The sequence below is a fragment of the Pseudoliparis swirei genome, chromosome 15 (genome assembly GCF_029220125.1).
Source record: "Pseudoliparis swirei isolate HS2019 ecotype Mariana Trench chromosome 15, NWPU_hadal_v1, whole genome shotgun sequence".
NCBI lineage: Eukaryota > Metazoa > Chordata > Actinopteri > Perciformes > Liparidae > Pseudoliparis > Pseudoliparis swirei.
This window is the reverse complement of record NC_079402.1, coordinates 20874777-20888132: the sequence shown is the minus strand read 5'-3', so window position 1 is coordinate 20888132 and position 13356 is coordinate 20874777. Positions and strand designations below refer to the sequence as shown.

The 13356-nt window shown below is 43.1% G+C and overlaps 1 protein-coding gene across 9 annotated transcripts in view; it reads right to left on the bottom strand.

Annotated features, from left to right (window-relative positions):
• Positions 1 to 1285: 1285 nt before the first annotated feature.
• The window catches only part of arhgap24 (Rho GTPase activating protein 24), a 72533-nt gene continuing 60462 nt past the window's right edge, over positions 1286 to 13356 (bottom strand). For 8 of the 9 annotated variants that reach the window (XM_056431894.1, XM_056431899.1, XM_056431897.1 and 5 more), the window contains 6 exons: positions 9780 to 9987; positions 7252 to 7384; positions 5927 to 6000; positions 5715 to 5836; positions 4506 to 5628; positions 1286 to 3522 (listed from right to left, as the gene is read on the bottom strand). In XM_056431894.1, the coding sequence (XP_056287869.1) occupies positions 3258 to 3522; positions 4506 to 5628; positions 5715 to 5836; positions 5927 to 6000; positions 7252 to 7384; positions 9780 to 9987 (1925 nt within the window). In that variant the 3' untranslated portion in view covers positions 1286 to 3257. Of the gene's footprint in view, positions 3523 to 4505; positions 5629 to 5714; positions 5837 to 5926; positions 6001 to 7251; positions 7385 to 9779; positions 9988 to 11626; positions 12210 to 13356 lie in introns of those variants that run through there. The other variant, XM_056431902.1, reaches the window with a different exon arrangement.

Genomic DNA, 13356 nt, shown 5'->3' with positions numbered 1-13356 from the left:
ATTTATTTATTTGTATGCGTGTTATTCGCAAATCTCAAAAAGTATTGAACCGAATCGCATGAAATTTGGTGGGATGATTGTTTATTATCCGGGGACCAGTTGATTAGATTTTGGGATCGATCGGGTCAAAGGTCAAAGGTCATGAACAGGTCAAAATCTTTCGCAGAACTCAAAAAGTATTGAACCGAATCGCATGAAATTTGGTGGGATGATTGTTTATTATCCGGGTACCAGTTGATTAGATTTTGGGATCGATCGGGTCAAAGGTCATGAACAGGTCAAATTGAACCGAATCGCATGAAATTTGGTGGGATGATTGTTTATTATCCGGGGACCAGTTGATTAGATTTTGGGATCGATCGGGTCAAAGGTCAAGGTCATGAACAGGTCAAAATGTTCTTGAATCGCATGAAATTTGGTGGGATGATTGGTTATTATCCGGGGACCATTTGATTAGATTTTGGGATCAATCGGGTCAAAGGTCAAGGTCATGGAAAGGTCAAACTCTTTTTTTACCATAGCACGATAAATTGTTGTCCAATTGGCATGCAACTAATGCCAAAATGTTCATAATTCAATGCCCAGTCTTGTGATATGCGAAGGTATGCGCTTTACCGAGTGCCCATTCTAGTTAATAATTGTTTTGACATTGTCAGGTTGAAAAAAGAAATTAATATCTGTTTCACGCTGATCTCAAAAGCTTCAGACTATAGCGTTTCAAAGTCAAAACAAATGCAAAATAAAAAGAAGAACAAATTGTTGAAATCTGTTACTGTTAATTGCATTGCAGAAAATAAAGAACTTCATCACAATATTCTAATTTTCTGAGACAGTCCTGTATATATATGTGATTGAAAATAAACAATCTTTGATCTTGGACTACAGTGTACATGTTTATTTCCCCCTGGTGAACATTTGTTGATTTATATGTGTCTAATGTGTTTGTTTCTGGCCTTCTTCTTCAGCTATATGTCCAGACACTCGCAGCTTTAATGTATTATTATTATTTATTTATTTTTCTTATTTTTTTGTGGCTCAATGTCCCTCATTTCGCAGCAGGTATATCTCATGCCAAATACTTAACTATATTAATTATACAGCATTCACTTGGAAATAAGTCTGCAATTATTTGACGGTTCCAGCTACAATTTTACATTTTGTTCACATCATTTATAAAAAAAATAGCCTATAAAGAAAATAGTAATTGGTGCTAGTACTAAAATATACTCGTGAATTAAATACAAAAAGTTATGAGTCACTCTAAAAGTAAAGAACAAAGGCAGAATCAAATAAAAAGGCTTTTTTAATTCATAATTAGTTCTTTTGTGTCTCAAGTATGATGTCATGAAAATATTCCACTAACCCAGTCGTCCTCTCCCTCCGGTCCTGCGCCTGCTCTTTTGAGCTGAACTCACAGAATTCGGTGCCGCCGTCATCTCGGCTTCAACCTGTTATTTCTCGGTGGAGTGCGCAAAATCGAGAAGCGCAGGCTTCCCGTCCCTCCTTCCGTCGTTTCAGGAACTTCTTCCCCCCTTCATGTGCACGTTCCAGATGTCCTGCACTGACCAGCAGCAGGTCAACATGGTCCCTGGTCTGCAGAGGAAGAGCAGCTTCTTTCCAGAGAAATCCAGCTCAGGTCTGGACTCGAGATGTCTTGTACCCGCAGTGCATTTGGCTTAAAGCTACATAAATACACTCATAAAGACTTCAACAATAAGCAGTTACGTTACAGACATTCACTTATTACACCCCGGCCCGCACAGACTCGAGAACCATCATGCACGCAATACGTGCGACTGAATCGAGTGTTGATGTCCTCGCCGTTAATCCCACTTTGATGCTGTAATCCACTTTCTTTTCACAGTTACCACCCACAAACATAACTCTCGAGTTTGCTGCTGCAGCTTGTTATTCTATGCTGGTTGAGAATGAAAAGCAGTTGTGTCCGCTGGATAAATTGTCAGAAGACGACAGGTGACTCTTTAAAGAACTTAAATGGTAGACCGTGACATGTAATTCCCAAGAGCAGTCAAAGAAAGACGACGGCTGCACACCCGAGGGAGCGGGACCATTTGTCAACTGAAATTCAAAACGGGCTCATTTTATTTCAGCGGGGGTTTGTGCCAACGACCCATCGTGCAAGTCTTAAAATGCATCGTTACAAGCTACAAAACATTCCTAAATCCGTAATAACTCAACGCATGCCATTCCCGTCTGCATGTGCGTCACGCCAACAAGGAGTGTACGAATATCTATAAAATATTTACATTACAGGCTCTTTTTTGGTCATGGGGTGAATGAAAACAGCACAGAAGCACATAGACAGTACATGTTCACATTTAGTACCACCTTGCTGACGCTTAACCAACGTAAGTGCAAGGAGAAATCGTAATATAAAATATCGCACATTGATAACTTTGCTTAACCCTCTTGTTACCTTTAGGGTCAATTTGACCCCAGGCTGTTTTTCACTGTAAAACATATAAGAAATATCAACTTTTTTATATATTTAAAGGGCTATTTAGGTCGTCAACAAACAAACATAAAGTACCTCACACTTAAACTTGGAAAACAATATTAATTCTAATAATTTTCTGGAGGTTTTAATTGCTGGGGTCAAATTGACCCCGAGGGTAAAATATGTCAGTAAATATAAAGGTAACAGGAGGGTTAAACATTGAATGGGGTCAAATTGACCCTAAAGGTAACAGGAGGGTTAAATACCAGATAAACATTAAAGTATTACTTTCATTAATATTTTTACAAACAAATGACTGTTTTTTCCGCATTGTTTCCCAATATGTACATGAGCAGATACAGATTGACAGAACAATACGGTGTTTTTGGTTAGATTTTGAAAAAAGTGAAAAGTTTTGCATGGTCCTAATGCGTCTCCAGGTTGTTGTGTTGTTGTGTCTTTGCTCAACACAACATGTTGCCTTCCCCCTACAAGTCAAAATAACAATAGCACTGCGTCTCATCGTAGACCATGTGGTGTTGTCCGCGAGCCGTTTAAATAAAGCTGTATTTACAGATATTATCAGTCTGGCATCACTCCAGGTGATGTCTACATGTATACAGGTTCCTTTGCATGACACCTTCAACTCCTGTCGCTTAAATTAAAACACGCCGTTGACCTCTAAAATGCGACTTTCCGACTTTCCCCTCAACAACCAAATCCTGTTTGGAGCCCTCGATAATGTTCAAGTCGTATAATAAACCGTTCCAATCCCGGGCCGGCATCGCCCCGCCTCCCGTCACTGTATCCAGATGCTGTTGCTGCGATCGGGTCGCCGAGGGTCGGCGGCCGGGGGGGTGCCGGTGGCGGTGAGGTCGCTGAAGGTGGAGAAGAACTGCTCCATCTCCTTCTGCAGGATCTGGTTGCGCCGCTCGGCGTCGTCCTTGGCGCGCTCGCCGTTGCGCAGCTTGATCTCCGCCATGGCGTACTTCTTCCTCTCCTGGTCCAGCTCTTCGTGGAGGCCCAGCATCTCCGTCTCCAGCTCCAGGTTGCGCTGCTCCAAGCTGGAAAGGAGGCAAAGAGACGGGATTCACTCGGCGAGCAACGGCTCCTTCTGAGAGGCCATAAAACACACAATACGCCACATTAATGTGAAGCAGGTTACCCTAAACCTCAAGACAAGACGCTCTGCTTTAGAAAGTTTGAAAAAGTCTTTTAGTAAAAGTACAAAATATTGAAATGTGCCTGTCATGTTTAAAGGGACAGTTCAACATTTGGAATATCCGCTTATTTGATGCACGTCTGTACACTGAATATGAAGCTAGAGCCAGCAGCCATGTTCATTTATCCTTATCAACTTCCGTCTCATGTCATCAAACAGGGTTCTTACACATTGTGACCGATGGATTTCCAGGACTTTAAACCAAATTTCCATGAACAAAATGAAATCTCGGTATAAACATGAAAAATGTAGAAAATGTTGCGTATTGAGAGCGTACGCCGGCTTATATTTTGAGCGTCTTTCTTTAAAAAACATTATTATTATTATTTCAAACTCGGCGTAAATAAACACGTGATTATAACAAATTTCCATGACTTTTCCAAAACTTTTATGATTTAAGTTTTTTCCATGACTTTTCCAGGCCTGTAAATGACCATCTTAAAACTCCATGACTTTTCCAGGTTTTCCATGACCGTACGAGCCCTGTAGCAAAGATTAATCATAAACTCAACAGACAACACATCTGACAATTGTTGGTTTTCCAAAAATAAAACACATAAGCTGAGTGAAACTCTTCAGTTACATTATCGGAATCAATTTGATGACCATACTTCAGCAACTACTGCCTTCCTGGAGATTGTGATTTGTCAATTAACAAGCACCCAGAGTTTGACTGCCCTCATCAATATGTTCATTAAATTACCAATAAATTAGATTTTTTTCCCATGACTTTTCCAGGCCTGGAAATGACCATTTTAAAACTCCATGACTTTTCCAGGTTTTCCATGACCGTACGAACCCTGATCAAAAAACACGATTCCTCACCTCTTGATCCTGGCCTCGTACTCTGTCTTCTGCTTGTGCATCTCCTGTTTGAGACTGGCCACCAAACTGTGCAGAGCACTATGGCCGCCGGGTCCGTTGCCAGCAGAGTAACCGTCACTGTTACTACTGCTGCTGGTGCCCTGACTGCTCCTTCCTGCTCCGCCTCCGCTGCTGCCCTCCCCCTCTCCTCCCTCGCTGGACTGGGGGCACTCGTTGTCCTGCGCGGACCCGTCCAGGTCCTCAAAGTGCGCTCCGTAGAAGTCCTGCTCGGGGCAGGTCGTGGTGGAGGAGCGGCAGGAAGCGGAGTTGTCGGGCAGAGAGATTTCACAGGAGGACGTGGACCAGGTGGCGCTGTCCACGCTCTGCTTGTCCTCGTGGCCGCCGTTCAGACACGTGTTGGCGCCGTGGTTCTGCTGCTGCGAGTTCTGCTGGTTCAGCTGCACGTTGTCGTACGTGGAGAGGCGGTTCTGCTGACGTTGATCACCGCTGGGGCAGTCGCGCTTTGCCGCTCTCGCAGAAGGCCAGCCGTTCGGCGCCCAGAGGCCGTTGCCGGAGATGCCCATGCGCACGACTCCGGTCCCCCCGGAGCCGCTTCCGCCCATCGCGCCGCTGGTGCCCATCTTGGTGCCGGAGCCCTTGAGCGTCCCGGCGCGCCGCGACGGTAAACTCCCGCCGCCGCCGTTCAAAGTCGGGCTCTTTTCTCGCCTGGGGTCGGAAGAGGGCGAGGAGCTGAAGGAGCCGTTTGTCACGATCCCGCCGCCTTTGCTGAACGCCGGGTTCTTTTTCACCGTCGGCGGCGGCGGACTGCGGGCGGCGTCGAAGCGCCCCGCGACACCGCCGCGAGGGCTCGCCGACCGCGGGGAGCCGCCGTTGTCCGCGTGGCGGCGGCGCGAGGGAGACTCCGGCGCTTCCCAAACGCACCGCCGCACCGCCGCCTGCGTGTTGTTGTTCTCGGCGTTCTGAGTCACCGCGGCGTTGCCGGAGGCGGCCGCGGCGTGGCGCCGCCGCAGCTCGTTGTTGTTGTTGACGAGCTCGAGGGCCGCGGAGCCGTCGTCGTCCGGAGGGAAAAGCACGTCGTGGCGGCCGATCAGAACGGCCATGAGCTGCTGGACCAGAACCGTACCTGACGACGGGAAATGTTTCCGTTTGATTAAGGTCAAAACGAAATAAACGCCAAGACACTCGCACACGACCAGCACCGACACACACCTTCCATGATGGCGACCGGATCCTCGACCTTCGGCCTCAGGATATTTGGCCCAAAGACTGTGGCCAAGTTTTGGACGCTCATTTTATTCACTCCTGAATACGACTGGACTTCATCTAGAAATCTGGCAAAGAACACAACATAATAAATCGTCTTTTCCCTGTTGAGTAATGATCAAAGTGTGAGATATTACCCAATAACAAGCTATTGATACCTGCAGATGTACTTGAGAAGGTTGTAGTTCACTGGAGGTAGATTTTCCACAAGCTTTCTCAACTCCTTTATGCCCTGCAGATGATGCAGATACTTTTCAGTGAAAGGGTATATCAATTCATGCTTCAATTTCTGATAAATCAAGAGCAATTACAACAATCACACCCACAGCCCAAATGACAAGTATGTCAAAAAGTGGGCAGATTAAATCTCATCAAGGATCTTTTAGTCAAACTGAAAGTGCATCGATGTTTCTTTCAACGATTCATCAGGCTCATTACCTTCGCATTGAAAATGCGGAAGGTTCTGTTTTGATCGCCGTGTATTTATTTATTTGTATGCGTGTTACTCGTATAACTCAAAAAGTATTAAACCAAATCGCATGCAATTTTGTGGGATGATTGGTTATTATCCGGGGGCCATTTGATTAGATTTTGGGATCAATTGGGTCAAAGGTCAAGGTTAAGATCATGAAAAGGTCAAAATCTTCTTTTTACCATAGCGCGGTCAATTTCTATCCAATTGGCATGCAAATAATGCCAAAATGTTCATAATTCAATGCCCAATCTTGTGATATGCGAAGGTATGCGCTCTACCGAGTGCCCGTTCTAGTTCTTATATTTATTTATATTTTAAATCTCATATACAGGACTGTCTCAGAAAATTAGAATATTGTGATAAAGTTCTTTATTTTGTAATGCAATTAAAAAAATTCTGATTCATTACAAATCAACTGAAATATTGCAAGCCTTTTATTCTTTAATATTGCTGATTATGCTTAAGAAAACTCAAATATCCTATCTCTAAATATTAGAATATCATGAAAAAGTATACTAGTAGGGTATTAAACAAATCACTTGAATCGTCTAATTAACTCAAACACCTGGAAACACATTTTCAAATGTTTGATTTTGTTTTGCTGTTATAAATCTTTTTTTTTACTTGGTCTGAGGAAATATTCAAATTTTATGAGATAGGATTTTAGAGTTTTCTTAAGCTGTAAGCCATAATCAGCAATATTAAAAGAATAAAAGGCTTGCAATATTTCAGTTGATTTGTAATGAATCCAGAATGCATGACATTTTTGTTTTTTTAATTGCATTACAGAAAATAAAGAACTTTATCACAATATTCTAATTTTCTGAGACAGTCCTGTATATATAATTTTTTTTTTGAGGGAACAAATACATTAAAAGATTCATCATCTGTCATCTGAATATTCCCATCACAAAGTCATTGTGTACTGAACCAGCAGAGCAGGACGTTGGAAGATGTGCGTGAGGGCATTTCAGAAGGATAGAAAGTATAGCGAGTGCTTTTTCTTACCATTTCATCATCTTTTCCAATTAGCTGGGTGCAGGCCAGAAAGTCGTCATACTTGTGGAAGGGGACGACCGGCTCCGGCAGCTCTCTGAGATACAGCTTCAGCAGAGAGGCGACAGTATGCACATCCGTGTCACTGCACGCAAAGACACACACAAAAGAGAAGGGGTGGCGGTTATTTATTATTACCTTCGCATTCGAGAATGCGGAAGGTAATGTTTTGATCGCTGTGTATTTATTTATTTATTTGTATGCGTGTTACTCGCATAACTCAAAAAGGATTAAACCCAATCGCATGAAATTTGGTGAGATGATTGGTTATTATCCGGGGACCATTTGATTAGATTTTGGGATCGATCGGGTCAAAGGTCAAGGTCAAGGTCATGAAAAGGTGGCTGCGGCGAAGGTATGCGCTCTACCGAGTGCCCGTTCTAGTTAATATTTTGGATACAAACACAAATAATCATTAATACTCCTGCAGCAAGGACAAATGAGGGAAAATACCATATGTGGCATACAAGAAAGAGCATCAGTGTTGGGAGCCTCGTCATTTAACCCCATAACACAGATTAGACCTCTACTCAGGATTAAGTTGTGTCGAGCCACTAACAAGAATATGTGTATTTAATGTGTGACATTAAAATCAATTCCTGTCATTGGAGTTGAACAATATATTTTGCATTTTTGCTTGACACAGGAATTCACATTGTTGAATTAAAAATAGAGCAAACTTTCTTGACAGCTTCCTCCATTTTTGCTCAAACGGAAATGCTCTCGCAGAGTCTCCGCTAGCTATTTGTCACGACCCATTTTTATGTAGCCCCAGATTAATTAGTATTTTGGAAAGTTACGAGACAGAACTCAATATCAAACAAGCTCAGAGCTTCTCCCTACGGCGATAACAACCCTGACACGTCTCGATCGAGGCAGCGCGACATGTTCCAGCGACATGGTTCCCCAACTCTCCTCCCTACTAATGTAGTTTATAGCATGCCGCACAAACAACAATGAACTAGTGGAGGAGGCAAGGTGCTCAGTGTTGCCAGATTGGAAACGGTGAAGCATCGTACCAAAGGCTCAAAATGATCGTATTTGGAGGATAATTATCGTGTATCTGGCAACCCTGAGATCGGTCGATCAATGACTGTCCTCTCTAGTCAGAGCTCGCGCAAGAAGGTGGAACGTAAGGGAGATATCATTTCCAAAACAACACATCCATAACTGCAAGTTTTCCACAGACACATGGAGAGAACATTTTGTCGTGTCTCGTCGGTTGTGTTCAGTTTTAGGTTTTAGTTCTGTTTTCCATGTCCGCTTTTATTTTGTAGTAACTGTCCTCTCTCGTTTCAGAAACTCTATTTCCTGCCCCGGTGTTTCCTCGTTAGTGTGATTGTCTGCTCCGCCCCTGATGGTGTCCACCTGTTCCCCATTTCCTCATGTATTTGAAGCCGGTGTCTACCTGTGTCTTGCGTCAGATCGTCTTGTTTCGAGTCTCGTCCTGATCCGTCTAGTCTAAGTAATTGTTACCTTCGCATTGAAAATGCGGAAGGTTATGTTTTGATCGCCGTGTATTTATTTATTGATTTATTTATTGATTTATTTATTTATATGCGTGTTATTCGCAGAACTCAAAAAGTATTGAACCGAATCGCATGGAATTTGGTGGGATGATTGTTTATTATCCGGGGACCAGTTGATTAGATTTTGGGATCAATCGGGTCAACGGTCAAGGGTCATGAACAGGTCAAATCTTCTTGAATGGCATGACATTTGGTGGGATGATTGGTTATTATCCGGGGACCATTTGATTAGATTTTGGGATCAATCGGGTCAAAGGTCAAGGTCATGGAAAGGTCAAAATCTTTTTTTTTACCATAGCACGATACATTTGTGTCCAATTGGCATGCAACTAATGCCAAAATGTTAATAATTCAATGCCCAATCTTGTGATATGCGAAGGTATGCGCTCTACCGAGTGCCCATTCTAGTTGTTCATGTTAGTGTCGTCTTTTGTCCTGGTTTGCAGTTTCCAGCATAGTTGTGATTTTGTTTATACATTGATCAAGTCTTTTTCCCAGCATAGCTGTGATTTTTTGTTTTTTCTAAACCCGATCTTAGTTTCCTGCTCAGCAGCAACTTTAAGTTGTACTTTGTTTTTTGTGTGGAATTTTTGGGGACTTCCTATGTTTAAATAAACCCTTTTGATTGCCCTGAACGTTGGAGTCGTGCTCTTGGGTCCTGTTTTTGAGTCGTGACACATTTCTCACCAACTGGGAACTTTCTTAACAGGAATTTGGAGCCACATTTCAAATTCCTTGACGGGATTAATACAGTTTCTGGTGGAAAACAGTTCATTCAAGTCTCTATAAAAACATAAACCTCATGCCCATTTGTGTATGTGTAACATCTGGAGGAATTCAGGTCATCAGGAACACTCATGTGGATCCAGAGGTGAAAAACTCAACCAAACAAATCACAATAAAATGCCCTTCAATCCGAGGAGCTGGTCGCTCCGCTTCCTGTTTCCTTACCCATCAAAAGAAGGTTTTTCTCCACAGTCGAAGGCGTCCTGCAGCTCTTTGACCAGGTTGGTCTGTCCGGGCAGCCTGAAGAGGCCCTCCTCCCTGAGGCCCCACTGCCGAATGAAGTCCACACACTGCTCCACCAGCATGGGGGCCAGCTTGTTCCCAAACCGCCTCTCATAGCGCACAGTTTCCTCCAACTTCTGACCGAAGATCCCTGAAACACAAGATATGATGGTACGACATTGATACATGTCAGCGCTTCAAAAGAATCGGGATCGAGTTATTTTGTTTTCACCCCAAAAATACAAAATTCTGATAAGGTCCACCCACAAAGCCTGAGTCTGATGATCCAATCTCTAACTTCCTGCTGAGTACCGCTCGCCTTTTGTCTGAGGAAGTATCCATTAAAAAGAAAAAGAACAAAAAAGAAGAAGAAAGACTGATTTCCATTCGCAGCCGTCTCATGTGGATGCAACTCAAGAGGAGATTAAGGCAGCCTTCCCGGGAGATTTGGATCTGCATACTTTTCCGGTCTCCAGAGACAGACCGAGGCTACTCGCACACGAGCACACACAAGCACACACGAGCACACGCGTGGTACGACACGGTACCGCGCGTGCTTTTAACAGCTTTAGATGCGGAAGAAAAGCCGAACCAACTGTTTGTTTTGGTGTGTTTTTTTTACAGGTGTGCAGATTGCAGCTTTTTTTAGTCAACTGATCAATAAAATTATCATCATGTTGCTTTTCCCCCAATAATATTATAGTAAGATATACTCACCCCTCTTGAAACTGACACAGCTTGTACACTTGCGGAAGAAACGCCTATCAATTAATTTGTAATACGATAACACTCCAGAGGTGCAGAATTTTAAATGTCTGCATTCCAGCATTTCCCCCCCCAAAAAGCGACGCAGTTTTAGCAGTTTTATCAAAAAGGAAAACAAAAACGATGCAGAAATAAAAGAAAATAATGCATCAGTTTAATAGCAGGTCTGACAAACGTCTTCATTTCCATCTCATAGTCCAAGTTTTTTCTTTAATCATCTTTCATGGGAAAAGCTGCTGCTCAGAAATGTAAAAGTCTTGTGCTCGTGTCTTTTTCTTCGGGGTCAGTGGCTTCGGGGTCTTTTACAGCAACACCATCAAGACTAAACTGTAAATGGTCACACGGAAATATTTGAAGCTGTGTATCCATTTCCCAAATCTTGGATCGGAGAGAAATACAAAAAGTCAAGCACCACCAGAGTAAAGAAAGAGGAGTTTGAAAAGAGCATCAGAGAACGAGAGAGAAACGGTGACTGGATGAATGAGGTCATCCCTCCAGACGTTCCGGTCATGAGTCTGGGAATGTCTTCCCTGAGTCACATGTGTGTGTGTGTGTGTGTGGAGCGATGATGAACAGTGTGCACGTGTGTTTGCATGCACGTTTGCTGGCTTGTACCACAACTACAACGACTTCGGCACATAAGATTGACATCTCCACTCCCAGCAGGTCCCTTCAACACACACACACACACACACACACACACACACACACACACACACACACACACACACACACACACACACACACACACACACACACACACACACACACACACACACACACACACACACACACACACACACACACACACACACACACACACAAAACATGTTGAGTCCAAATCAACAAATAAAACAGTCTGGATAATCTCCCATGCAGGCTCTATTGAACATGACTGGACATTTAAAAAAGTTACATATACACAGTCTATGTTTTAGCATGAAGAACAGTTACAAATAGTTCTCATTAATATAGCAACTACTGCTAAAATTAAACTCTTTACAAATAAAAAATGGGTAAATTACCATGAAATAAATCTCCAAAGATCCATATGGAGAGGCCACAACTGCACATGACTTCAAACTCTCTCTCGTCTTGTCTCTCTGGGCGGTAATTAATTCGACGTCATGGCGAGTGTTCAGCACAACGTGACAGCAAACCTTTGGGAGCTCCGAGCTCCGACACGGGCTTCGTTTCGGGGAGCTCCCCTCCCCGTCTGTCACTCTCCGAACAGAGACTTGGAATCACACTTCATGGGCACTGACCGGCCAATCAGGGCTCAGCTAGTCTCTGCAAAATAGCAAAGCCTGCAATGACTGTGTGCTCTGTGTGTGTGTGTGTGTGTGTGAGTGTGAGAGAAAGTCCGGCTCCGCTCCCATTTGGAGCCACCTTTCTTGTGGCATCTTTGACAAATGGCTCGTCCTTTTGAAGAGCAGTCAACCGCAATCAATATCAAACTCCCCGCACTGAAAACAAGAGGGGCCGGCTCGGCCTCGCCCATTCACCGCGTCGCAGAGAGCCGGCTGCACGGCCCGTCCGGTCCCCGAAATGCCGCACATGTGCCCCGCCGGAACACAATGCGGGACAATGGCAGCCAGTAAAGTCAATAGCGAGACTTAGCGCTCGGTAAGCACCCAGGAACAATTACACCGTCGTGCACTTCGGCTTTGAATCACAGCGCACTTCATGACATCACCAGCGGGTTTTTTTAGTTTTATTTGAAGCATGTAATTGATTTCAACACGTTAATGTTGAAATGGATGAAAGAATGGCGAACTCCTTTTTGGTTTTCAAGGGAATTATTTATAAAACAATTCTTGAGAGTTATAAATGTAATTAAAAACGTATTAATATGGAAGATGTATGTGGTACTATATATACATATATTTAGTTTTTTATTTAGTTTATTGTTGTTTTTTTGTTTTATTTTCTTCTTTATTTTATATTAATTTTCTGATTTATTTTGATTTCAATTTAGGATAGGAATTTATAAGCATTTTTTGCTTCTACCTATACCTTTTCAGTCTTTCTCTTTTGTATATTATATAGGATAATATTGTATTGTATTTGATTGACTGAATAAAATACACAAACAAACAAACAATGTCCCTAGTGCATCGGCGTGAACACGACGGATGGGAAGGGAAAACAAACATGCAGGATGAAGATGCAGACATGAGAGTGTAAATTCAAGCTTCACAGACATTCCTCGCAACCAACATGTGGCGGGACCCGCGCCATATGGACGACAACATGCAGGCGGGCCACCTGCTGCTTTATCTGCCAACGAACTCTGGAAACATGCTTGTTTTAGATTCAACTTTGAACATAAAGTACTATAAAACATATTGCAGTATTTAATAAAGCACTTTTTTATTTTTATTTTTAAACAAACGCTGACATTGTGATAATAATTGCAGTATTGCCCCTGGAATTTACTGCTAAGTGCCGTCTCTATCACACATACCCACAAATAGATTTAGGTTCCACTATTATCATTGTGCACAAGCCAACTGGAGTTAGTGAAACACATTCTCTGCCGTATAACGGATGTATTTTGTTACTGGGCTCAGACCACGCAGCCAGCAGTTTGATGGCCTTGCTCATAAGGACCAATAGAGAGGGAGGGGATGGAACACACACACTCATCCATCCTCCAGCGTCCCTACTGGAAACTTTAAAAGTCACCCAAATGAACAACAAACTGCTTCTGCAAATGTCATTAGCATCGACAAGCAGCACATGAAAACAGTGG